The sequence below is a fragment of the Nothobranchius furzeri genome, chromosome 2 (assembly GCF_043380555.1).
Source record: "Nothobranchius furzeri strain GRZ-AD chromosome 2, NfurGRZ-RIMD1, whole genome shotgun sequence".
Lineage (NCBI taxonomy): Eukaryota > Metazoa > Chordata > Actinopteri > Cyprinodontiformes > Nothobranchiidae > Nothobranchius > Nothobranchius furzeri.
Genome location: NC_091742.1, coordinates 21,893,215 through 21,921,074, shown reverse-complemented (window position 1 = coordinate 21,921,074; position 27,860 = coordinate 21,893,215). Strand labels below are relative to the sequence as shown.

The 27,860-nt window shown below is 43.1% G+C and overlaps 1 protein-coding gene across 1 annotated transcript in view; it reads right to left on the bottom strand.

Moving 5' to 3' along the window:
• atad2b (ATPase family AAA domain containing 2B) overlaps nucleotides 1-27,860 on the bottom strand; it is a 122,874-nt gene that overhangs the window by 80,357 nt on the left and 14,657 nt on the right. The window contains exons 17-22 of the mRNA XM_015948168.3: nucleotides 26,217-26,367; nucleotides 25,216-25,402; nucleotides 24,931-25,116; nucleotides 12,782-12,917; nucleotides 2,399-2,592; nucleotides 2,151-2,310 (exon numbers count right to left, since the gene is read on the bottom strand). Of these exons, the coding sequence (XP_015803654.3) occupies nucleotides 2,151-2,310; nucleotides 2,399-2,592; nucleotides 12,782-12,917; nucleotides 24,931-25,116; nucleotides 25,216-25,402; nucleotides 26,217-26,367 (1,014 nt within the window). The remainder of the gene's footprint in view (nucleotides 1-2,150; nucleotides 2,311-2,398; nucleotides 2,593-12,781; nucleotides 12,918-24,930; nucleotides 25,117-25,215; nucleotides 25,403-26,216; nucleotides 26,368-27,860) is intronic.

The window sequence follows — 27,860 nt, the reverse complement described above, 5'->3', positions numbered from 1 at the left end:
AGGTTGGATGTAGTTAAATGCTTTGATTTTATTCAGGTCATATTTTTTAAATTATGGTTAACTTATAGTTTTTAGATAAGTTAACTTAAAAATTATTAGGTAATCAGTTTCCTCATGAATTTTGAGTTCAGTGAAGTTATTCGAGGTTACAGTGTACAGTTGAACTTTTGAGTTGATTGGATGAGCAATTTTAATTTAATAAACTTCAAATGTATGAGTAAAATTTATTAAGAAATTTTATTTATGAAAACTAAAAATTTTCAGTATCAAAACTCAAAAAAATTGAGGCAATTGATTGCCTCAAAATTTTTGAGTTCTGGGAACTTATTTGGGTTTACAGTGTCTTTTCCCAGGGACATAAATTTTACCAAGTGGCGTGTCTTTCTCGTGTGCACCAATGGAGGCACAGGCCGATATCAGGACGGGGTCTGTTCTATCTCAACCTGCCAAAACTTGACTCTTCCCCAAAGTCTGAATGCTCGTAAAACCTTATCAGGGCATGTTCTGGAAGATTCCTGAATATTGTCATCATTAAGACCCTGATATTGTTATGCTTATCCACATTAAAAACAGTGTTTTAGTTTTGCTTCACCATTAGAAATCAAGGTGCTCTGATGCTCTAATGTTAAAACTATCAGTTACAAACTTAACTGCTTGTTTTGTGTTTGTTTTTGTTTGCCAATTTTTGTTTCTCCAGTTAAAATTCATGCTAATGGTAAAACTTGTTTAGTTTAAGACATAAATTTAGTTATTTCCTGTTTAAAGTAGTAATTTTTGAGGAATTATATGGATAACTTTGTTAAATTGTGAGCATGAATCTCTCATGATTGGAAGACTGGGTTATTTGAAAGAGCCACAGTGCCATCAAGTGGTTAATGAATGAAATACATGTGGGTGTGACAAAGTAAAGTTTATAAAACCAGAAGTTCAGACCTCGTGTGGGGCAGAGCAAAGAACAAAGAATGCCTTAGGCACAAATCCCTGCGGGCTGTTTCCATCTGGCCTAGCAGAACCCAGCGCTTTACAGTTGTCAAGTAATTAGCTCTCAAAAGTTACGGTAAAACTTAGAAGCAACTCCATTTGTTTTGTTTCGACTTTCTACGTGAAACCGGAAGTCTGCGTGTTCGGTCGAGTTCTCACATTTAGAGTGAAACCCAATTTGGAAGAGTTTCTCTGATTCAATCTTGTTTTGGATAATTCGGACTCGCGATCTGAATTCCACGTTTGGTGTAGCTGGAGGAACCGAAAAGTCAAGCCATGATCAAGGATTGCAATATCCTCCCCTTCCACGACCGACGTTGACCGACCAGGGAGCCAGCACCACTTAAACCAAAAAAGGTCTCGGCACGAGCCAGGAGCCCAGGCTGTTGCAGCCGCTGGCCATCTCCGGCGACGTTAAGCAGGTCTGTGCGCATTTCAATCTGGCTGGTTTTCTGCTATCAGCCGATCCGTGAATTCAGATTACTACATTTCTTTTCTGGCGTGTTTATTTCGATCCAAATTCATGTTTAGCTCTGAAGATGTATCCTCTTTTCTCTGCTAAAACAAACGCCAACTCTCGTTTGCATCCACTCACCCACAGGAACACACCCCCCCTCCTTCAAGTCATATTGTCCAGCCCTTCTATATTGTGAATATAGTCGCAATTTGTCCTAGAAAAAACACAATTCAGTTTTTTCCTAAAATCATTCAACCATTTAAGATATGAAGCTAAATTGTCAGGCTGCGTTTTCCAGCCACTAACTCTAAAGCGAAAACCTGTTAGTGATGGTTTCACCCCCTCCTTTTTATTTGAATTTAGAGAATTTTAAAGTTACTTTATTTTTCTGGAAATTCTTTGTCACGATAAGGGCTGAATATTATGACATTAAGATCACAGCTCTAAAATGACTTTGAGACAATACGGTCTCATGAGTGACTGACTGCACGGCAGGAGGTTTTGATAAAAATTCTATTTTTAATTAATTAAAATAGAATGGAATAGAATGCAGAAATTAGAAGAAAATAAGGGCAAAACTTCACTAAAAATGCACCATTGTTGAAAATACTTAGCATTTAGGTGTGTATTGGACTATTTTTATGTGCATACTGAATTTATATGAAAAAAACGCGTGTGCATGAGTATTTTAAGAGTGTGTTGCAGTCCTCACCCCCGGGATCCTTGTCAGGGTTGTACTCTAAAGCGTTGCTGCAAATGAGGTCGATGTCCACCAGGAAATCCTTGGCTGTCAGGTATTTATGAGTGTCAATCTTTGTCATGACAGTGGATAGGTCCATAGGCTGCCTAATCACCTCCAGGTAGTCTGACACCTGGTACAAAAATACAAATCTCATTTTAATATAATACCAGAAACAGCTTTAGACAAAGTCTCTTCAGTCGCATGTTGTCCCATTTTACCTCATCAATGTCGACTGGCTTGCTGAAGATGTTGAATCGTTTGTCAGTGGCCAGGCGCTTGGTCACGTCCCTGAGAAAGAGTCGGAGTTCCCGTAGTGTGTTCTCCTCCTGCTCAGCCAGGCGGCGCTGCTCCTCTGCTGATAGGACCCTTGGACCTGGAGAGTCTGCTACTGGCAGAACTTCTTCACACCTCTCTGATGGGAGGGGCGATAAGAAACACACAAGGTTAAATACAGCAAATACATTTTCACACCGATTACATCTGCTGGTATGGTTTAGAAATATGGAGCGATGCTGTTTTTTAGTAGGGTTGTATGGAGATTTCTCTGCCTAAAATAAGGACCGATATGTCAAGCTTTTCGCTGATTGTTTTTTAAGCGCAAGTCTATGAATTAGTCTTGTGGATGGGACATTATATACTTCCAGGTCAAATCGGCATCCTTTTACAACACCTCTTTCTACGTACATGTAGATAATAATCATCATAGGAAAGTGAGGATCAATCAATCAAATCAATCAAAGATACTTTATTAATCCCAGAGGGAAATTAGGGTTTCAGTACACACAATTCAGAGATCAGACATACATGGGCAAGACGCATGACAAGAATTGGTGACTGTGGTCATTCGCAACCCTGAGTCACGCTACCTTAATAGAGATAAGAGGGGTAACATGAGGATTGGTTCAGGTGGAGGGGAAAAAAAAGGTACTTCAGAGCTACTCTCCACCAGGAGGGCAGCTTTGCTCTGCAAAAAGAAACACCTCAGACAGATATGCAACAGACTTCAGACAACACAACATAAGTGTCCACTAAGTGGGGTGGTGGGTTGGGACTAACCCCACTTCAGTTCCTGCAGCCACGATGAAGCAGCGCATGTCACCTCAGTGTGGATAGGGGGAGGAGCATTGAGGGTTGGAGGGTTGCGGTGACCCTGGAATGTTTCAGCGGCCTTCCCGCAGTCCCCCCCAGGCTGGGAAAGGAGACAGAGTTGAGTAGCCATAGCGACGGCACATTCCACATATCTTCTGAGGGGGGAGTTTTCGTTGGAGCCTTGCAGGCTCAAGGGCGCCAGTTTCCGATTAGAAATTTTTTTGGGGCCAGACGGAGATAATTTCCTCTCTGTCTTACAGTTTGTTGGTCCTCAACCTCTCAAAATCCCAATAATGGACATTAAACTATCCCAATCCGTGCTGATTCGTCCATTCTCTTCTTGATGGCATCCCGTTTGTGCCAATAATGAATCTCGGCCAAAGTTCCAAGCTTACGATTCATCTCGACAACTATGTGAGTCTGTGAATTCACAGCGCGGTGCAAACCATCTCTGTACTTAACGGTACCAATTTTAGATACTTTTGAGTGTTTAATATTTTAATTCTCTTTTATTATTAAATATATTTTTTCTCAATTTATAACCATATTTGATAAATATCACAAATAACATACAACTGTTTGTATTTTAACATCGTCCTTGTAGTTTTATAAGCTGATAATTAAACTGAAGCAAACATCTTTACTGTGAACTAAATTTACTGTGTATCTTCATTCCTTTTGTCGTCCTTTTTCATTTGATTTTTCCTACTGGGAAGGTAGAATTTCCGAGGAGAAAGCGAACGCACCATTAGCTGATAACAATAGTGGCAATTGAAGCTAACATATCAAGCTAACGTTATCTTAAACAGTTTATTTAGCTGCTGGAGCAGATTAAAACGATGATGCCTCACACTTAGATCGTAGTCGCTGGTTTCGTCTTCACCCAATCACCCGTCGCATTTAGTAAAGTGAAGCCAAACTTTAGAGCGCGTTCATGTTCTTCCAGTCGGAAATTCGGAGTTCCAAGGAGAAAGTGAACGCACAATTAGCGAAACGGAAGCTAACATATCAAGCTAACGTTATCTTAAACATTTTATTTACCTACCGGAGCAGATTAAGATGAGGATGTCTCACTTAGATCGTTGTCGCTGGTTTCATCATCACCCAGTTACCCATCACATTTAGTGAAGTGGACCCAAGCTTTAGCGTGCGTTCTTTCTACCATGCTGCTCTGTTTACAACTGGCTCGCAGCGAGCGACGAGATAACGCTCTTGCGCATGCGCAGCTGTCTAGGCAAGTTCTCGTTATGAAGGACGGGTACCGAAACGAGGCACTGTTTCAAATGACGTGAATCGGTGCTCAGTCAGTACTGTGGAATTTGGTCGGTACCGTAAAAAGTACCGAATTCGGTACCCATCGCTATCGCCCAATCTTAATCTAAAACAACTCGAACCTAACTAGTTAGTGTCTATGGGTCTCTTTATGAGACAGATGTTTACATTGCTACAGTTCTGCTGCTACAAATATCCTCCACTGAGCAGCTGAATCTGCTTCTGTCTCTCTGACCAACTGCATAAATCCTCTGTATAATCTGGCTCAGCTTTCAGTTCATCTTTTTTATAAAAAGACATGTTCTTCCCTTTGCTTTAGTAATCACTCGTTTTTACCATTTGGAGTTTTACAGAGAAAACGTCAAGTTGTAGCTAATCTTTAGTAGTGGTGCAGTTGACAGTCTGGTGAACACAACAACACATTGCAGCACAAATGCTGTTCGGTTAAGTAAACGGTGACAACGTAAACAAATATGAATAAATAAGTAGGTGGAAAAACATTCAATACAGCGTTAGCTTAAGCTTTTAGGAGGGATTTGATCGAGAGTTGCTTTTTTTCCTTTTTTCCCTCTTTTCTTTATTTCCTTTTTATTTCTTGTTTTCTTTTTTCCTTTAAAAAAAAGAGTTGCTTTAGATGACAGGCAGGTACTCTGATTAGCTGTTTGGCCCTTTCATGACACCGTAAAGCCTGATTCATGCTTCGCCGTCTGCGTCAGTGCGGAGACATGCAACGTCCTTGCAGTCCTGCCGGAGAGCTCTGCAAGGCCGGACAGAGTCAAGCTCTCTTTTCTAAACATCCGTCAGTCGAGACGGATTACGCAAGCTTGTGATTGGTCAGGATGCCGCTGTCGTCTACACCGCCGGCATTGCACCCTCAAAAACATAAAGAGAGCCGAGGATAACTAGCGGCAGACACGGAGAAGCTTTAAGAATACCTCGCGAAAAAACTCTAAAAACATGAACGTTTAATTCCCCCGAGACTGGAGGAGTGAAAAGATGCGCAGCAAGCGTTTTATTTGTGGACGGAAATGACAGGAAACGTGGGTTTAGAGGTGGCGAGCGCATGAAGAGGTGGAGGAGGATGAGGGACAAATTCGTCTGTGTTAAAAAGTCTCTAATATACAAAAAAACACAATATAAACACACCATCTTGGACCGATACATGACAGGATACCACAGAACAGCGCTACGCCCTCTGCTGTCCTGCCGGCGGATTGCTTTGCAACACTCTCCAGGTATGAGAGCAAAACGCTTCCTTCAATCCGTGCGTGTCTGCCCCTTGCGGAGCTGACGGACAAGCATGAATCAGGCTTTTTGGTTTCAGGTGCATTTCGATTGACAGGAAGACATGAATATTTAAGGAAATCGCTAATGCCGTCACGTATTTGGTTGAGGTTCTCTTGCCTTGAATGTTTACATTTTGATAAGCTTGTTTGGATCGCTGCTCTTTGTTTACATTACATTGTACGTTTGTATTTTTTTCTTGCAGGGAGGTGACAGCGCGCTGTGCAGACTACTAAAGACCTGCAAGTTGAAATTACTTGAGAAATTATTAAACAGTTTTAAAATATATGTTTTTGAAAAGAAGACACAACTTAGGATATGGATTTGACTTTGTCTCGTCCCTGTTACTAAAGTGCAACATCGCTGCTGCAGAGTGTTTATAGAAATGAAGCGGTTGTCATCATGCAGAGAAAGTAGAAGAAAACAAAAGATGGAAAACATTTTATTAGGCCCGAGCAGCGAAAGCGCTGCGAAGGCCTCTTGTTTTTGCTCTGTTTATTCTTTCTTTTTATTTATTATTCTTAGCCCGCTTTGAATGGCTTTTTGGGGACCTTACCATACCCCAAAACTCACAATATTTTGCAGACATGTCAGGCCTGGTGAAAAATTTGATATTTTAAAGGTCCCAAAAAAATCGCAAAGAAAATGGCTGAACAGCGCCCCCTAGAAAGTGAAAAAAACCCCTCTCCATAAAGCTTAGTTTATCGTACAGTTATGAAATTTGGTACACTTGTAGTACTCAACAGTCCGCACAGAAAAGTCTCTTGCAAGCATGGTCAATATCAAACAGGAAGTCGGCCATTTTGGGTTGAAATGGCGATTTTTAGCCGTTTTTGCCGTTTTTAGGGTCCGTTTCTGATTGGATTGCTCGATCATTTTTCGCACGATCAACTCAAAAATTGTGTAAAATTGCTCAGAAGGGATGGGCGAACAAAATGAGACAAGGATTCTGACTTTTCGTATATGTTGAAGGGGCGGGGCAAGGCCTCGAAGTTTGACTACTCGCCAAAAAAATTTAAATTGCTATAACTTCATAACTGAATGGAGTAGAGTTACCAAACTTTCTGTGGTCATTTGTCATCCACCCACAAAGTAAGTTGAATAGTCGGATGATGACATCACACAAGCCCCGCCCCCTCAGGACCAAAAAGGTCAAGTTTTACTGTGAAAGGTCCCAAATGGCCCCATTTCACTCAATCACCACAAATTTGTAGCTGGTAACTCAAGACAAGTGGGGGTTGCTTTGTGTCACTTCATGGGAGTTTTCGGCAGAGGGCGGGGCTGTGGCGGCGCGGCGAAGTCAGGCGTACTGCCGTGGCCTTACGTTTGCCTCCCATTTCGTCACTTCTAAAGATATCGCCACGAAACTTCTTGTGAGTGATCCTAGTCCTCCCCCACAAAATATCTGATGTGAACATCCGGTGGGCGTGGCCTATTTTCTGAAATAGCGCCCCCTAGGACCATTAAAACTGTCAGCCCCAAGCCATGCTTTGACTGAGGATTACGAAATTTGGTACACTAATGCGGTGTCTCAGGACCTACAAAAAAGTCTCTTGGAGCCAAGTGCAAAGTCGCACAGGAAGTCGGCCATTTTGGTCCAAGTGCGCGATTTAGTGGTTTTCGCACACGTTGTTTGGAGAGTGATGCTCCGTCGCCCTTTTCACCAATCTCCTTCAAACTTCTGCTATATACTCTTAAGACATAGGGGAAAAAATTCAACCGTCGGATTTTTCAAAAGTTGAAAGATGTGGGCGTGGCTAAGCCTCAAACTTTGACCTGTCGCCACGCCAGTCTTTTTTTCACAGCTCCCTACTGGACTCCTTTTACCCAAACACCAGGATTCTGTGGCAAACAGCAGTAGACAAGTTGAGGTTACATTGTCTCCAGTACTGGCAGGTTTCGAAAAAAGGTGGGGCTTTGGGAGCATGGCGAAAATCGCCATCACGCCATGGAAATACGTTTGCCTCTCATTTCTTAAGTTATCGAGATATCACCTCGAAATTTGTTGTGAGTGATCCTAGTCTGACCCCCAATAGAAATGGACAGCTAAAATTTGTGGGCGTGGCCAATTTTCTGAAATAGCGCCCCCTAGGACCATTAAAACTGTCAGCCCCAAGCCATGCTTTGACTGAGGATTACGAAATTTGGTACACTAATGTGGTGTCTCAGGACCTACAAAAAAGTCTCTTGGAGCCAAGGGCAAAAACGCACAGGAAGTCGGCCATTTTGGTCCAAGTGCGCGATTTAGTGGTTTTCGCACACGTTGTTTGGAGAGTGATGCTCCGTCGCCCTTTTCACCAATCTCCTTCAAACTTCTGCTATATACTCTTAAGACATAGGGGAAAAAATTCAACCGTCGGATTTTTCAAAAGTTGAAAGATGTGGGCGTGGCTAAGCCTCAAACTTTGACCTGTCGCCACGCCACTCTTTTTTCACAGCTCCCTACTGGACTCCTTTTACCCAAACACCAGGATTCTGTGGCAAACAGCAGTAGACAAGTTGAGGTTACTTTGTCTCCAGTACTGGCAGGTTTCGAAAAAAGGCGGGGCTTTGGGAGCATGGCGAAAATCGCCATCACGCCATGGAAATACGTTTGCCTCTCATTTCTTAAGTTATCGAGATATCACCTCGAAATTTGTTGTGAGTGATCCTAGTCTGACCCCCAATAGAAATGGACAGCTAAAATGTGTGGGCGTGGCCAATTGTCTGAAATAGCGCCCCCTAGGACCATTAAAACTGTCAGCCCCAAGCCATGCTTTGACTGAGGATTACGAAATTTGGTACACTAATGTGGTGTCTCAGGACCTACAAAAAAGTCTCTTGGAGCCAAGGGCAAAAACGCACAGGAAGTCGGCCATTTTGGTCCAAGTGCGCGATTTAGTGGTTTTCGCACACGTTGTTTGGAGAGTGATGCTCCGTCGCCCTTTTCACCAATCTCCTTCAAACTTCTGCTATATACTCTTAAGACGTAGGGGAAAAAATTCAACCGTCGGATTTTTCAAAAGTTGAAAGGTGTGGGCGTGGCTAAGCCTCAAACTTTGACCTTTCGCCATGCCACTCTTATTTTCACAGCTCCCTATTGGACTCCTTTTACCCAATCACCAGGAATCTCAGGCAAATAGCAGTAGACCACTTGAGATCACTTGGTATGCAGTACTGGCAGGTTTCGAAAAAAGGCGGGGCTTTGGGAGCATGGCGAAAATCGCCATCACGCCATGGCAATACGTTTGCCTCTCATTTCTTCAGTTATCGTGATATTGCTACTAAACTTCTGGTGAGTGATCCTATTCTGACCCCCAAGAGAAATTCACAGCTGTGTTTGTGGGCGTGGCCTATTTTCTCAAATAGCGCCCACTAGAGCCATTAAAACTGTCAGCCCCAAGCCAAGCTTTGACTGAGGTTTACGAAATTTGGTACACTAATGTGGTGTCTCAGGACCTACAAAAAAGTCTCTTGGAGCCAAGGGCAAAAACGCACAGGAAGTCGGCCATTTTGGTCCAAGTGCGCGATTTAGTGGTTTTCGCACACGTTGTTTGGAGAGTGATGCTCCGTCGCCCTTTTCACCAATCTCCTTCAAACTTCTGCTATATACTCTTAAGACATAGGGGAAAAAATTCAACCGTCGGATTTTTCAAAAGTTGAAAGATGTGGGCGTGGCTAAGCCTCAAACTTTGACCTGTCGCCACGCCACTCTTTTTTCACAGCTCCCTACTGGACTCCTTTTACCCAAACACCAGGATTCTGTGGCAAACAGCAGTAGACAAGTTGAGGTTACTTTGTCTCCAGTACTGGCAGGTTTCGAAAAAAGGCGGGGCTTTGGGAGCATGGCGAAAATCGCCATCACGCCATGGAAATACGTTTGCCTCTCATTTCTTAAGTTATCGAGATATCACCTCGAAATTTGTTGTGAGTGATCCTAGTCTGACCCCCAATAGAAATGGACAGCTAAAATGTGTGGGCGTGGCCAATTGTCTGAAATAGCGCCCCCTAGGACCATTAAAACTGTCAGCCCCAAGCCATGCTTTGACTGAGGATTACGAAATTTGGTACACTAATGTGGTGTCTCAGGACCTACAAAAAAGTCTCTTGGAGCCAAGGGCAAAAACGCACAGGAAGTCGGCCATTTTGGTCCAAGTGCGCGATTTAGTGGTTTTCGCACACGTTGTTTGGAGAGTGATGCTCCGTCGCCCTTTTCACCAATCTCCTTCAAACTTCTGCTATATACTCTTAAGACGTAGGGGAAAAAATTCAACCGTCGGATTTTTCAAAAGTTGAAAGGTGTGGGCGTGGCTAAGCCTCAAACTTTGACCTTTCGCCATGCCACTCTTATTTTCACAGCTCCCTATTGGACTCCTTTTACCCAATCACCAGGAATCTCAGGCAAATAGCAGTAGACCACTTGAGATCACTTGGTATGCAGTACTGGCAGGTTTCGAAAAAAGGCGGGGCTTTGGGAGCATGGCGAAAATCGCCATCACGCCATGGCAATACGTTTGCCTCTCATTTCTTCAGTTATCGTGATATTGCTACTAAACTTCTGGTGAGTGATCCTATTCTGACCCCCAAGAGAAATTCACAGCTGTGTTTGTGGGCGTGGCCTATTTTCTCAAATAGCGCCCACTAGAGCCATTAAAACTGTCAGCCCCAAGCCAAGCTTTGACTGAGGTTTACGAAATTTGGTACACTAATGTGGTGTCTCAGGACCTACAAAAAAGTCTCCTGGAGCCAAGCGCAAAGTCGCACAGGAAGTCGGCCATTTTGGTCCAAATACTCGATTTAGTGGTTTTCTCACACATTGTATGGACAGTGATGCTCCATCGTCCTTTTCACCAATCTCCTTCAAATTTCTGCTATATACTCTTAAGACATAGAGGAAAAAATTCAACCGTCGGATTTTTCAAAAGTTGAAAGGTGTGGGCGTGGCTAAGCCTCAAACTTTAACCTTTCGCCATTACATTACATGACTTAATAACTCCCAAGTGCATGAACAGATCTATTTCAAACTTTGTCTGTGTGATCACTGACCACATCTCAAGACAACGACAATGTGGACAGCTGACATCACCTAAGCCACGCCCCCTGACAACAGGAAGTATATTGTTTTATGGTGAAATACCCATATTTGTCCCATCTAATTTAGTGAACATGACACTAAGGTCATACACTGTCTTCATGATGTTGTAATGACCATTCAGATCTGATAGCTTTCCAGAAAGGGAGGGGATTTGATGCCATGGTGAATGCTGGCATGACGCCATGACCGTATATTTGACTGTAACTTCCACAAACGGCCTCCGATTTGCCCGAGACTGAACATGGCAATGAACAATCATGCCCTTTAGCCAATGAGGCACAAACGGTTGGTGAATGTTATATAATGTCACCAAAGCTGACCTCAATGGGACTTTTCTGTAGTTGGTCACAGCGCCCCCTAGATAACGTTATCCTTCAAAAACTTTAAAAAACATGGTCAGAATAGCATTAAAGTTGGTCACTGTCATCACATCACCAGTGTGGTTAAGATAGAGGATTCCCTAGTGGTGAGACATAAAATATAATGGTGGGCTCAAAGGGGATGCTGAGTCAGGGTGAGGTGCGGACGAGGTGGCCGTTAGCAGTTTCGGGTGTCGGGGTGGTCGATGTTTCTGTTTCGCAGACGTAGCCTGGTGCCCCGGGCTGCCGGCCAGGCCGGAGCGGCGCGGAGCTGCGAGGGCCGAACGACGCTGCTTGCAGCTTTAATTTAGTTTGCAACTATAAACGTTGCAGTGCTAATTTGTGCAGATGGAGTGGGGGAGGAGAGGTTTAATTCCACTATGAGCTTCAATATGTTTCTATTTATCAATCATATTTTTAATTATATTAACATTATCTGTGTTTTATTTTATCTTTACCTTCCTGGGTATTGCTGATGGAAATTGAAGAGTGGCTGAATCTGGCGCAAGGCAACTTCTCTTATGAGTATAATGATTTCTACTAATGATTAATGATTAATACAAATTGGCTGCAAGTTGAAACTAAACTCCATCTAAAACTTTTTTTCCAATTATCCCCTTTTAAAACACTTGAAAAGAGCAATAACATTGACCTAAGAATAAGGAGGGGGGGATAAAAAGCATATTTTAAGATCATTTCAGCTTTAGAAGGACCTGCAGCTGTGCTTCATACAGGTTTTAAAATGCGTTAAGGAATAGCCTCTGGCCAGTGGCAGGGTGATAAAGAATGGCAGGCAGGCAGCCCCGTCTTCGTTCCCAAGATACTAACGCTAGCCCCAAGCATCTGCCGACATCGTTAAGAAGGGTCTACAGCACCTAAGGGTGCTCCGCTCCCTAGCAGCGATTCTGATTCTAATTATGGCTAATCGCAGCTGGGCCCTCTCATAGCAATTCTCCTCCATGCTTTCTCTGCTGGCCTCTCGGCTGGCGGTCAGATGGCTGTCTCAGCAGAGGTGGGAACCCCTGTGGAGCACGGAGCAACTAAACCAGAGGACCCCTGTCTTGCATCAATGAGGAATTGGCAGGTGAACGCTGGGCGCCATTTTCATTTAAAAGCCCAGGTGGACGGTTTATTCATGCCGAACGGTAGCAAAGAGCTGTGGGAGCAACAGAGCTGGAACGGAAGGTCACTGAAGAAAGGGGTCGGGGCGATTGAAGTGTGGCTGATTTTAACAGGAGACTGAAACGGGCTGGGATTTATATGCAATCATCTGCTATTAAAACATGCAGCACTTGATTTTAACCAAAACATCTTAAAATTCTTCCACAAACAACCGCCTGATTAAAACAACTTCCAAGTGTTGAAATGAAAAAACGTGTAAATAGTTTCAACTCAGAACAACACAGTTAGAAATGAGAGCTATAAAGCAAATGACTAACAGCCAACAGTGCCCTCTAGGACTGACAGCAGAGAGGAGTCAACAGCGGCTTCACACGGCGTGCGTTGGTAAAGAGATCCAGTACCTGTGCTCCTGGGGCGAGGCGGTGGTCTGGCTGCTTGAACCAGCAGCAGATCAGAGAAGAACTTCCTCCTCTCCTCTTCTCCTGGAGGGCACAGCGTGAGCACCTCCCCATAGCTCCTCTGAAATATACTCCTCACCTGACGGAAAACAGGGGGATGATAAAATGGTTTATTGCTGCTTGCTGTTATATAAATTAGGGCTCAAAAAGGGTACATTCCTAAAAATAAATGACTATGTATGCAGCGTAAGGCTTTCTGGCAGCTAATTACTATTAAGCTAAAACTGAGCGCAGCAGAAAGCGTTAGTTGAACTAATGAGTGTGAATGTGTCCAAGTCCTTGTTATGGATAACTAAGAAAATCAGTCATTTATCAATTTGATTTCAGCCAAAATAGACATTAAAAACTCAAATTTACAATAAAAATATTTATGACTAGGCTTATTTAAGCTTTCAAAAGGTTTCATTAACACACAGGTGTACTAAGAAACAGTTTTTTACTGGTTACTTTTGAAATATGATAGGTCACTCTATACTTAACATACAGGCTAAAACAAAAATTGTCTTCTACCCGATCGCCTGCATTAGCCGCCAATAGACAAGAAAATGCTTGGATTAGAAAAGCCAGCGAGATTTACGTCACATTGCTAAATTGCCGTTCCCGGGCTCACCCATCTTGGTTTGAGACAAGGAAAGGCTGTTGTTGGTTTAGCGTTCAAGAAACAGCAAAGCACGTCTCTGCTAGTAGAAGCTAACTGTTAGCGCAAGCAACTCTACAACAGAACTCTTTCAGGCTTGTGTTATTTGTGGAGATGCTGTTATCCAATCAGAGGTAAGATGTCCAAATATCAGGAAATAAGACTCCAACTGCTGCTAACCTCTGCTCCAGCTCACTTCTACCTCCTGCAAACAGAAGCTAGCAGGGAGCTGCCTTGATTTTAGCGAGGTTAGTACACGTCCTACCCATAAATGTTATAGTTCTAATTAGGGCTGAACGATTAACTGCATATGCAATTAAATTGCGATGTGACAAAAGGAGATTTTCTAATCGCAAAGGCTGCGATTCGACTGGCAGCGAGTGGTTAGCACAATGCTAATATACACTGAAAAACCCATAGGGATGCTAATGTTAAAATCACCGAATAGATTCTTACAAATTACGAATTAGGAACGTGCCAAATTATTACATTTGGAGTCTAATAAAAAGTAAAAACTACCATTAATCAAATAAATACAGACAGATATTTTAGTGAAGCTAGAAAACTGTACTTCAACTCCACTGAGTTTTGGCTAGCAGCTGTGAACGTAACTGAACTACGGAAGCCCTGTATGGACAAGATGTCAAAAACTCTACGCACTAAAGACCAATAAATGGGACACACTTCTATCCTGCAAATAAATTATCACAGTTGATGCTAATACCTTTTCTCCTTCAAGGGATGTGCTCATGGCTGCCAAAAATTGCATCTTCAAATACAAGATGTTGTCTTTACTTGTGAGTGTTCATGTATGTGTAGACAAACTTGTTGATATATGTAGATACATAAACTTGTTTATTCAGTACAAGTTACATAGATCTTTTTTTTTTGCTTCCGTTAGTTGAAAAATGAGAAAAGCCCCTTGAGAAAATAATTGTGAATTAAATTGCAATTGCAATATTGAAGAAAAAAATTTGCAGTTAGATTATTTTCCAAAATCGTTCAGCCCTATTTCTAATTATTGACCATCATTTCAGTCTGTGTTCCGGTTTTCGGCCTTGGTTTCCTCATTTTTGGTTTTGGTCAACAATTTTCATTTCAGTGCATTCCTAGTGAAAAGCTAAATACACCAGAGGATGATTAACACACAATCATCTGCATCTTATATTAAGCTACATTTTTTTATTTTTGGTCTCTGGTCTTAGCTTTTGCAACAATTCAAGAAAAAACAAGGCATTAGGAACTATTTTTCTGTTATATTTTCATAATTTACAGTAGATGATGTGTTTACAAAGTCAAATAAACAATATAAACATATTTAAATCCTCCTTTTATTTCAGCAGGTTAAATCTGACCCATATTTCTGACAGAACAACCTGCTTTAACATCTGGAATCCAGTCCATCCTCACACTGTTGTTATTCTAATCTATAAGAGCACATGTAATAAATCCTCAAGTATTAAGACAGCAGTTAAATCAGTGCCAAACAAACTATGTGCGAGACATTTAAAATATGCACGGCACACTGCAGGTAGGCTTCTTGCTCGTGATAAAAGGCGGCTGGGTGTTGACAGAAAAAGACAGATATGTGGAAATGTGGATGATTAAAGGAGGGAAGAAACGCAGCGGCCAGCAGAGGAAATCGGTCATTTCAGCCCGCTCGTAAAACAAAAACAAGACATAAGACCAAACTGTTTGAAATTTGTGGGGTTTAGAAATAAATCACACAGTTAAAAAACTAAAGATAATAAATGGGAACGGGCACATCTGGAGAGCACAGTTTTGACTACCTGTGAACATTAATTAAGTTGATGGATTTCCTTGTTGAAAATAAGCGCGCTGCAGACGGACCAAGATCGTGGTGGATACCATAAAAGTACTCTGGGTTTGTGTTTTATCCAACAAAATAAATAGTTCCTGCCTCAGAAGACAACAATCAGCAACCCTGCTTCATCTATAATCACTGGATGTAAACGCCTGATAAATCATTCAGGGTGAATAATCGATCTCACATTGATCTGTTAATTGACCCACAAACCACCTAAAGCTAAAGTTACACAATAAACTCAAAGATCTCCAGATACTAGGGCTGTAGCGAAGCCTCGACGAAGTCGACGGCTCGATTCTAAAAATTTGTCGACGTCAGATCCGGAAGTCGACGCACCGCGCCCACTTGTTGCATCCCCAGGAGTTTGTAAATAGAGGAGGAATCTGCCTGTTTTCCCTCCAGTTCGCCCTCTTCTCCGCCTTCACTAACATCTCCGCCAAATACCGAAGACCCGGAACAACGTCCGTCCACTACTAGATTATTTTCCTGTTTTGCCCGCCTGTTTTGCCCGCCTTCGTCTCCCGGCAACGGACAACAACTTCCGGGGTCAGATGCGCTGCTTCGTGTCTATCGCAGATGTAGAAAATCACCGGGAGCGCTTCTCCCTTCATTAAGGAGCTTCTTTCAGACATGAGGAGAGCTGTTTTGGTGGTAGCAGTCTCTCCTCCGTGCTGGTCTGTTTGCTGCTGGGTGTTTTTGGTTTATTTAAACTTGGTAACTTGAACTTAACGTTGGTAAAGCTACTGTTAGCATCTTCGCTAACAGCTTCTTGCGTTGGGATAAGCTGTTACGTTTTGGTTTAGAGTTTATCTTTTTTGTGGTGTAGATCTCCCTTTTATTACATTTAGAGTGTTGTGGGTTTTCGGTTTAGTGTAAAATATCACCTGAGTTTGGTTTAACCCGTAAGGCCACTCGCCTCACGCACATGTGACCAAAACAAAGCAGCATGGAGACACTCCATCTTCTACCACCTCTCAGGCAGCAGCCTGCACTCCCAAGTTCTACACGTCACCAGAACATAACCAACCGCAACACAATAAAAGCAGTGTTATACAAAATGGAAGGCCTGTAGTGTTTATTCTCTTACTGTAACAATTTATCAATTTTTTTGAGGAATTTATTTGAGATTTTCTGGTTTTTGTTAATTGTGCAATAGAAAAATAATCATTAGATTAATTTTCTAAATAGTCATTAGAACAGTCGACTATTCGATAAAATAATCGTCAGAATAATCGTTTTAAAAATAATCGTTTACCCCCAGCCCTACCAGATACTAGAAGGGTTTATGGGATTTTCACCCCAATTTGATATAGTTCTAGACAATGTATTGACAGTTTTAATGCATGTAGGACTTTCCTCTCAAGAGTCAAAACCATAACTAGAAAATTTTCTTTTCCGGGTATAAATGAGGGTCATCGTAACCTGTTGAGACCCGGTGTGGACACGCGAGGAAATCAACTTCCTACACGATAATATTTCAATCTAGTAACCCTGGACCTGTTATTATTACCTAGAGAAACTCTGTTTGAAATTATGAAGTGTTATTTGTATTTTCGAATATTTAATTTTGGAAAATTCTTTTGTTTATAAATTTTTCAAATGAAGGATTTTTGTGTTTGATACGAAAATAAAAAGGAACACCAAACAGTTAGGTGTAGTTTCTCTGGTTTAAATAAGCTCCTCATTAAGAATGACCAAACCTGTTAAAAAACAACCTAAATTATTAAAATGAGGACACGATTCACTTATGTGTCAGTACCAGATAATAAGAGCTGGAAAACTAAACAACTTATGTAGAGATGCTACTTCATGGAAAATAAAATCTTAGTTATTATTAAAATCCAAACTATTTACTATGATTATATTTACTCTTATCCAGAGATCACATTTTATTTAGAAGGTACCAGACTTTACCCACGGTGATGAAAACCGAAAAATAAAATAAAGTTATTTCATCAAAACTTTAGATGAAGATATGCAACAAATATTTTGCTAACAATCAGCTGATTAAACCAAACTTTCTACTTTAGTCAAATGAAAAAAATAAATGTTATAAAAGCGGAAAAGAGTTAATTCCAAGCAGGAAATAACTGCAGATAAAAATGTGTTTTGCTACCGTGTGTTTTGCCTTCATTCTGCCATCTTTACTTATTCTGACATTTAAAATCCTCGTGTAACCCTTTCGCCACCCGGCTCCATAGAATATGGTGCTGGCTATCGAGTCTAGTTACCCTTTAATCTCAAATTACGATTGTGGCGAAAGAGACATTCCAATGTATAGAAACGGTGTCTAGAAGTTTAACTTTGATTCCAGAGAGGTTTCCCAAGGCACACAACAATATGTGGTAAAGCACTTTTGTTTCCCAGTGTACATCTGGATAAAAAAATGGTAAATGGTAAAATGTATTTGATTTAGCGCCTTCTAGAGTCCTGGAACCCCCCAAGGCGCTTTACAACACAATCAGTCATTCACACATTCACACACTGGTGGGGATGAGCTACGATGTAGCCACAGCTGCCCTGGGGCGCACTGACAGAGGCGAGGCTGCCGAGCACTGGCGCCACCGGTCCCTCCCGACCACCACCAGCAGGCAACGTGGGTTAAGTGTCTTGCCCAAGGACACAACGACAGCGACAGACTGAGCGGGGCTCGAACCTGCAACCTTCCGATTACGGGGCGAGCACTTAACTCCTGTGCCACCGTCGCCCCATAAAGAAAACACTAACACACAAATAGATTTGGAGTATCTGCATTAACCAAATGAGAATGATAAACTCAAAAAACCCAGTTCCAAATTACAGAAAGTTAACCCGCGTTTAGTCTTCCCTTAAAGTTTTATCATTCTTTTTTAGACATTTCAGAGTGCACGCTTTATGTTTTATGCAAGCTTGCCTTTAAGTTTGGTGGCACGCGTTGGAGCTCGTATCCCTTAATGGAACCCTTAATCCTACCAGTCGGAGGCATTCCCTGGTCCCCACAATCGTGGAAAACAATGCCAGGTCCCAACTTCCCTGGCTCTCTTCCCACGATGCAGGTGAGTGGCTGGATCCGTGCGTCACACTCCTCCCGTGCGGCTCTCCACAAGGCAATTCCTCCGACAGCTGCAGCGGAACTTTAGTGTAGCTTAGCTCCTCCGACCTCCACTGGAACCAGTTAAAACTCCCCCACCACCACCACTGCATATATCGGCCACGAACTCTTCCACGACCCTCTGGTGTGAAGAACAATCGTCCAGGCTGGATATGATTCCGCACCCGGCCTACTATAAGTTCTCCTCGAGCTCCTTTAGTCTCTGTCCACGGCCATCCTTCGCGCCTCTTCTCTACTATGGGTCGGTATCACCCCCGAGAACATCCGCAGCTTTCTGTAGCTTTGAGTATCAGCAGGTGAAGTTGCACTTGTCCACAAGAGAGCTGGTAGCATTGACGAGGGCTGTGTTTACATCTAAAGGGGTAGGGTCTAACAGTCCTTTAACATCAGCGATGCTCTTGCCCTCACTACGAAGGAATGACGGCAGCTTAGCAATGTGACAAATTAGTTTATTACATCATTTATGAGATTGTGCCAAATTTAAATTCAAATGTGATTAACTGCATAGTTAGTATGCTAAATATGCTCATCAAAATCTGAAATGTTCCCACGTAAATAAACACGACTCTTGGTTCACATTAAGTGGATAAAAGTATTTTCTAAAACAATCACCTACATACTTGTACTTTAAGGTGCAGATTTAAGACTCTCACACTGAATCTGAAGGAGACGCAGGAGTCTATACGAGAACACCACTGTTACATATTTAACTAGATTTCTGAAGTATAGGCCGGTGTCGGTACAAGATCGGCTCGGGGTCCTTCGACTGCCGATGACGTCAAAGTACGGCAAACCCACTCGGACAAAATACACTACACATCTATAATGTTGGAAAGAATGTAGCAGTTTCATTATTAAAATAATGTTTCTTAAGACGTAAGTTTGTGTTTATAATGGTATTTGTAAAATAAAACACTATATTTTATTCATAATGTTGAACTCCTCTTTGAGCACATCCCTTGAAGGATCATAGGTATTAGCAACACCTGTGAAATTGTATTTGCAGGAAAGAAGTGTGTCCCGTTTATTGAAGTATTTTGTGTTTAGAGTTTTTGACGTCTTGTCCATGCGTAGTTCAGGTACGCTCATAGCTGCTAGCCAAAACTCTGGAGTTAAGTTTTCTGGCTTTACTAAAATACCGGTCTGTACTTTTTTGATTGATGGTAGTTTTACTTTCTATTAGACTCCAAATGTAATCATTTGGCACGTTTCTAATTCATAATTTGTAATAATGCAATCGGTGATATTAGCATTAGCATTCCTATGGGTGTTTCCATGTATATTAGCATTGCGCTAACCACTCGCTGCCAAATTGCAGCGTTTGAGATTAGAAAATCTCGTTTAGTCACATCGCAATTTAGTTGCACACGCAGTTAATCGTTCAGCCCTAATATACATGCAGCTCTATGCTAAAAGTGTACTTTCAAAGAGGTAATGATGGATTTCTTTGTAAAAGTTGTCCATCTTTCCAATAGAAAGATTTGCCTGGACCAACGTCACGTGATAACAACGTAACGTGATTGCGTAATTCCGTAAGTTTCATGTTCAGCCAATAAACTACTTAGACGTCATCGGCAGTCGACGGACCCCGAGCCGATCTTACACCCGAGCAGATCCTGTACCGACATCGGCTTAGAGCTTTCAGACTAGTTTTGTCCTCCACCGGTTGGGAGGTTTTTGCTTTAAAACAAACAATCGGATTATTTCATTTACACCAACGGAACGATCCCCGCCTTAAACAAGCAACCCCAATGTCTGGAATCTTTTCACTGTTTTTGCGACCCCAGCTGAAGGAAGCTAATGGCACTCCCCTCCTGGAAGCTGTGCTGCTGACTAAGCACCAACTTTCTCCCCCATCCGTCATTCTCATCGATCCTCAGCCTTATTCGTGGCATGTTTGTTCTCTCCGCTTCAGCTTCCTGCTGCTCCGTGCTTTTCTGCCCCCTGGATTACGCGCGCTCCTTTCAGTGTGAAACATAGGTACGGTAAAGTGGGTAAAGAGCAGCACTGCTGCATACGCCTGAGAAACTCACACAGCAGGTGAGCATTTTCATCATCATTAAAAGCCGGAGGGGTGTCGACACGGGGAAGATGGAAGAGATGTGGTGATAGATGAATAATTAAAAAGACAGAAGAATGCAGGAGAGGAGGGAGTGGAATCTGGAGGGGAAACTGGAATTTTTGTGATGCAGAATCAAAACTGGAGTTCATCATACATTTTTAAAAGGGACGGTTATCTTCAAGAGGAAGAAACTAAAAACATCCCTTTGACCCGGTGTTACCTCATCATTGATATTATTTTAGCAGGTGGACATCTAAACCTGAACATCTGAGAGGAAGTTATGCATTCCTGGGATTTTGGAAAAAAGAAGTCCAACGATCCAGCACAGATGAAGCTCTGCAGCTGCTTTATGAAAGGAATCAGACGGGGTTTTTTGGACCTGTCGTTCTCCATGGAAGCATCTTTTGGCAGAAATGAGTGAGGGGAGACTCCGTAACACGCAGAAGGGATTACGTGTTCCATCTGGAAATAGATCGGAATCGATATAGGGTTGGAGGATCATCTTTCCAAGCCTTTTTTATTGAATAAAATCTGTTCTGATTCTGGGTGCATCTACAATCCTGCCTGTAAACCCACGGATAGATTGTTTACATTATTTATATCTTTACTGTGCACTTGTGATTACAATAAGACTGAGTGGACACCTTCCATCCATTCCCGTTTATTCCCACGGAAAAGAAAGACAATGAAAGCAGGATGAGCAGCTGCTGAGGGAAGGAGGGAGGCTACGGAGCTGGACCAAAGCCTGGAGAGTGTGTTTGGTGGTGGAGGAACGCTGCCTGCTCCCTGCTGAGGCTCAGAGCAGAGGCAGCAGCTGTCACTGGCTTCTCTACTCCGGCGTGTGAAACACGGATATCAGAACACTGGAGATTACTGCCTACGGGCTTCAACTAGGACTGATCATTTTGTTACAAAAATAAACCAACAGAACGGCTAAATATTATAAACACGCCCAAACTAACTCATGCTTTTAGTGCAGTTGAAGATCACAACAGATCATTTGAAGATGTCAAGACAAATCTGTATATGCCACGACTTTTAGGCTCCAAAGCAAAGATACGCCAAGAAAAGGCACTCCTGTCTCGAATCTTTAACAAACACATGACGATTATTATTAAATACAGCAAAAATGGACAGATAATGTCTTAAAAGGAGCCATATCACAGGAAATCCACTTTTTGGAGCTTTTTACCATGTGGGATAGTTATTCCCTGATTCAAGAGTTTTCTAAATTAGAGAAACTAAAAAAAGTTAAAGGTCAGGTGGTTTGGGGAGTAACTCGACTTCTAATGGGCCATTCCCATCTGTACCGGGTCGGCCCGGGCCGGGTAGCGTAGGTTGTTTAAGCCCCATTCCCACCTGTACCGGGTCGGTCCGGGCCGGGTAGCGTAGGTTGTTTAAGCCCCATTCCCATCTGTACCGGGTCGGTCCGGGCCGGGTAGCGTAGGTTGTTTACATATCTGGGTGGCCTGGTATTTTTCCGGGCCAACCAAGGCTCATTCTCAGCCCTCTTCTCGAGGGGGTCTGCTTCAGGCCGACCAGGGCCAACACACCCACTGCTGACAGCAAATTCACTCCTTCCATTGGGGCGACGGTGGCACAGGAGTTAAGTGCTCACCTAGCAATCGGAAGGTTGCAGGTTCGAGACCCGCTCAGTCTGTCGCTGTCGTTGTGTCCTTGGGCAAGACACTTAACCCACGTTGCCTGCTGGTGGTGGTCGGAGGGACCGGTGGCGCCAGTACTCGGCAGCCTCGCCTCTGTCAGTGCGCCCCAGGGCAGCTGTGGCTACATCGTAGCTCATCCCCACCAGTGTGTGAATGTGTGTGTGAATGGGTGAATGACTGATTGTGTTGTAAAGCGCCTTGGGGGGTTCCAGGACTCTAGAAGGCGCTACATCAAATACAGGCCATTTAATTACCATTTACCATTTCCATTAGAGCAAGCCTCTGATTGGTGGGTAGAATCAGCCCACATGGGCTTAAGACAAGGATGTGTGGAATCAACCGGGCCAGGCTGGGGCCGACTGGGGCTACCCGGCCCGGGCCGACCCGGTACAGATGGGAATGGCCCACTACATGATATAAAGACCAGAAAAAAACTGTTTCCCATTACAAATTCATTAACTCATTCACTGCTTGAGCATCGGAACGAGCCCCCGCACTGAGGGAACAAACATCTCAGCCCTGAAGCCGATCTTCATCTGGATACGTCTCAGATCACATGATCAGGAAGCAACACATCCATGTGTTTGGAGATCGTTTTGGGCCGTTCTTGTAAAAAAAAAAGTGAGGCGCGAACCGGAAAAGCGTCTGCCGATCACAATTCGACAACGGATTATGAAGGAACGGATAACACTCGAAACATGCTGACTCTTCCTGATGTAAGAGGTGAGTCTCCTCTTTGTTTTGGTTGTTTTGGCGTCGACATCATGCTAGCGCGCAACGTTCTGTGACTCTTAAAGAAAAACAGTAAAAACGGTGAGAAACGCTGGCAGTGAAGGCCGTTGGAGATCAGGAAACGGCTGGCAGTGAATGAGTTAACTGTAGGGCTGCACAATATATCGTAAATATACCGTTATCGTGAAATCAGCATGCACAATATGCATTTTGCAAAGAACAGATTAATATCGCAATGAATGGTCAGCTCAAATGTTTGCTACACATGATGCATTCTGTCAATCAAATGGATCGTTTTGATTTGTTTTTTAACAAATCAAATACAGCCCTTCACCCATTTGGCCAATTGGGTGGGTTCTCATAGGTCAGACGCCCGCCCCCGAAGCAGATGGCACTAAATTTTGATAGTTAGCAAACACCTGCGTTAGCTTTGTTCTGCTCTTTCTGCTGATTCGGCTTTTCCCTGGATCCACTGATTGCCTTTTCTTGTTCATTTTCTTTTTCTCTTTACTCACATCTTTTGCTTTTCTCATTTTTATTTTTTTATTTCTTTGTTTTTTATTAATTTTGTTCCTGAGTTAAGTTTTTATCGCAAGTACAAAACAAAAAGCCATCTTAGAAGGCAACGAGCGCTAGAGTAAAAACAAACGTGAAAAAATGTATAAAAGTTACCACAGGAAGTGAGAAAGTAGAAGGCGAGACCAGACTGGAGCTACTGTGAGATAATTAAGAAGTTAGGCCCGAGTAAGTCTTTGCCTCAGTCCTAATGAGCCCAGAACAGAGAATCATCCTAACAGCGCTAAACATCTCAGAGCGTGGCCATGGTCAAAGGCATTGCCAAATGCCACACACACACACACACACACACACACACACACACACACAGGCTAAAACAAATATGAAATCCTCATTTTGGCATAAACTACTATGAGAGTGTGGCCTAGGGTCGAGACGCCGAGTAGGAGCCTTCAGACCTAATTAAACCTCTTCTATTGCTTGACCTGACATAACCAAGCTGCCCCCTTTATTCCCATCTTTTGTCCGGTTGTTTCAGTTTCTGCCTCCCCGAACCTTCAGCTCCTACCCGTACCCCAACACACAGCAAAAGGTCTCAGTAAAGACGTTAGGAAGGGTGAAAGAGAAGAAGAGGAAACAGGATAAAGGACACCAAGGAGGCAAAGGTGGTAAAGTAGAATTAAATGGAAAAACTCTGGAGGAAGAAGAGCTCCATTACAACCAGTTTACGTTTCCCATTAAAACCAGTAAAGCCGTGGCAGGAAGATGATGAACACTTGGCAACCCAGGCTGCATCTCACCTTAGCAACAGAATTGGGTTCAGTCTCCTTGTTCTTATTTCTGCAGAGGCCTTGTAAGGTGGTTAAACTGTTAGGTTAGCTAGGTGAAGCAGGCTTAGGTTTCCTCAGAAGACTAACACGGTCAAATGATGGTTAAGGGGAGGAATATAATTAAACAAGAAATCAAAATGACTATGCAAGAAAAGGAGAAAGACAAGCAAAACAATGTCCAGCTCGTTGTTCAACAGCTATCATCAACAGGACAGAGCAAACTAAAAACTGTCTTTTTTATGTCCACAAGGGTCCAGTTAATGTCCTCCAATAAGACAGTTAGTCCACAGCAAGTCTCGCCTTAACAATCCAACATAACATACGGCTGAAGACATTCAAAATCTCCTTCAGGTGTCTCTTTCTTAAAAAGTCATGATAACCTCCGTTAGCATCCTCAGGTTAGCGTCAAACTTTTGACTGGCGTCATACCTGATCCAGCAGGAGAAGGGTCACCCCCTCTGCCGAGGCAAAGTCTATTGGTTGAAAGGCCACGTGTGCCGCCCCCATCCTCATGTGTAGCTCAAACCAATTACAGCGCAGTCTAATGTTGACTGACCAATCAAACAGCCAATGGAATTCAGTGTTTTGTTACAAAACAACACCTTTGAGTCTGCTCTGTGCCAGGTGTGTGTGTGTGTGTGTGTGTGTGTGTGTGTGTGTGTGTGCGTGCGTGCGTGCGTGCGTGCTCGTGCGTGCGTGCGTGCGTGCGTGCGTGCGTGCGTGTGTGTTTACCTCATCAGACAACTTTAAGTACTGAGTCTCAGCGGTTGCGAGGATGAGGATGGGGCTGAACGAGGGCACGTCATGCAGCAGAGTGAGGAAGGTGCTCTTCACAGTCTCGCTCACGGTGTCCCACCACTCTGAGACATGCGGCATGTACACCACGCTGGGCACGCTTCGACGAGCCTCACGGAAAACCTGCAATCACAGCAGTGAGAGTTTTCACTTGTAGAGAGTGGCGTGCCCACCGGCGAGGGTTTAAAAACATGTCTGCTCTGTTTGTTTGTTTTTCAATACCTGAGCACAGGACTCCTCCGGCGTCTTGGCGCTGACGGAGTACAAAGTGGGCAAGTCCAGGCGGTGTACTGGTAGCTTGTCCAGGTGGTGGAGCAGGGCCGGAGCCAAATGGGAGCTTTGTCCAGAACCCGGGGCTCCTGCCAACAGCAGACGAGGCCGGAACGCCGTGGGCTGTCGGAGGGCACAACTAGAAGCAAAACGACGACTCGAAATGAGTCCAAAGTCTCAGCACAGAGCAGCAATCCTCTGGTTATTCAAACATCTTTGTCTCTTTTTAATTTTTACCGCTTACAAAGCTACAGCTGCTCTTTACTGAACATCTGCACACCAAGAGACAGGCGGGAGGTTAAAGGGCATCATTTAAAATGTGTATTATGGGATGTGTGAGGACAAAACATCGAGGCCAAACATCAACATGCCTAAATAATATCAGAGATCTTTCGGGGGGGGGGGGTTAATGTGAATAACTCCTGAAAGAATCAAGCAGCGGGTGTTTTCTGCCCCTCTCATCTAGTTAGTTCAAATTTCACCTGCTAGGACGATTATTATTCCTGCCAGTAGATGGCAGTAGCAGCTTTGTTGTGTCACTAAGCAGCAGGTCAGTCCAACAGAAACAAGAAAAGCCAAAATTTCACTAGAAATAAAAGTTGTATGTATAAATAGAAATAAGAACTAATTATTATTTAAAGCTGTTTGTTTTTTAACTTTTACAATTATGGTTTTGAATTTGAGACTCTGCTGTTATTCCAGGAAACTAATGAACTAAACTACTTTATTTGTGAGACTGACAACCAAATACGCTGAAATCTTTTCATTTGTAGTTAAATATTAGTACAAAAATTCTCTGGGAGTCGGAATGCGCCCTGCTTTTAGCCGATTTCAAGCTTTACGTAGAAATTCCCACTTTATACCTGCTAATTACTACATTTCTATCTCCCTCCTGCATGCGGTTGTTCTGTGAGCACGTTGAATAATTCTGTATTTAAGTTCTGAGCACTCACGTGGAGAGCTGGAGAAAGGTTCTGTGCATTGCAGAAGAGGAATGCTGACTCTTTGGGGATGCAGAAGGCGGAACTTCGTAAATGGAGGCAGAGCCGTCCTCATTGTCGTCGTCGCTGTACACGTCCTCTTCTAAGAGATGATTGTCGCCGCCTAGCAAACAGAAAAGGAGAGCATAGTGAGCTACATACACACAGTAACACACTATAAACATAAAAGAATCTATTTCTGATGTTAGGTTATCCGTTAGCCATAAAGGGACACAACGCCCTAGGAGTTGAGCTTTGGTGCAACGAGCACAGCCTCTGTTGCTAAAGTCCCGCTGGTGAAGTGCTCCGTTAAGCCTGCTCTTCCATTAAAGCTGCTCCGCTGACTGGAGTGAATTAGTGAAGAGCTCACACAGTGGTGATAAGTGATCTGGTCTCTGGTCTCTGTGCTACTACATCTATGAAAGTGGGGTTAGCAAAGAGTCTGGTCAGTGGGAGCGCAGACTAGGGCTGGGCGATATGACGATTTTAGACCGTTTTACGATCTACACATCTGACGGTCTGTCATTTTTGAGAGACCTTTTTATCACGATTCACAGCTCTGCTGTTGAATTTCTGCCTCTGAATGAAAAGGGAACTTACCTCCGGCGAATGACACGCCTTTGTTTGACCCTTAACCAATCAGAGTGAGTCACAGTAATATATTAGTGTCCCGCTTGTTTTCACCTGCGTGTGAACAAACATGGCTTCGGCCGCGGCTGAGAGCGACAACGAGGTTTTTGTTCCGAAGAGGAACGCCTCGTCCGTTCTATGGAACTGGTTTGGTTTTTCACCAGATGACAAAGAGCAGCGAAACGTCATTTACAAGGAGAGCGTCAAGGCAAGTGATGGCAACACCACAAACTTGTTTAATCACTTGAAAAGAAAGCATCCCAAACAATACAATGAGAGCCAGCTGGCAGCAAAAGCTAAAAAGCCTGCGGCTGCAGCGGCTCGTGCTTCTTCCAGGCAGCAAACGCTAACAGAAACACATACAAAACTCACTCCTTACGACAGAGACAGCAGACGATGGAACAGCGTGACAGATGCAGTGACGCACCACTTGGTTAAAGATTTGTGTCCCGTGCGAACAGTAGGAGCGGGATTTAAGAAAATGATAAAAACATTGGACCCGCGCTACGAGTTTTCCAGCCGCAAGTATTTTTCGAACACCGCCATTCCACGCATGTACGCTGAATGCAAAGTGAGAGTTGCAGGAAATATTCAGAATGCGCAGTTATTTGCTACCACAAGCGATCTCTGGTCCAGCCGCACATCAGAGCCGTATTTGAGCTTAACTATCCACTACATGAGCAACTGGGAGCTACATAGTATTTTGAACAAGTTAATGTTTGCACAATACGTTTGCAATTGACATGTTTGCACTTTAAATATGTTTACAATTTTAATTTATGTTAAGTTACTTGAAAAACGAGAAAAACAGATTTTTGTAATTGTTTCTCTCAGGGCTTTTATCATCTCTGGTGTGAGTTTAAAATATAAGTGTGTTAGCACTGTGCTGATTATCCCTAATATGAATAAATGTTTATTTATTCATTGTTCCTCTTCTTTAATACGCAATTGAAGTTATGCTATTCATGGATAAAAAATCGTGATAAA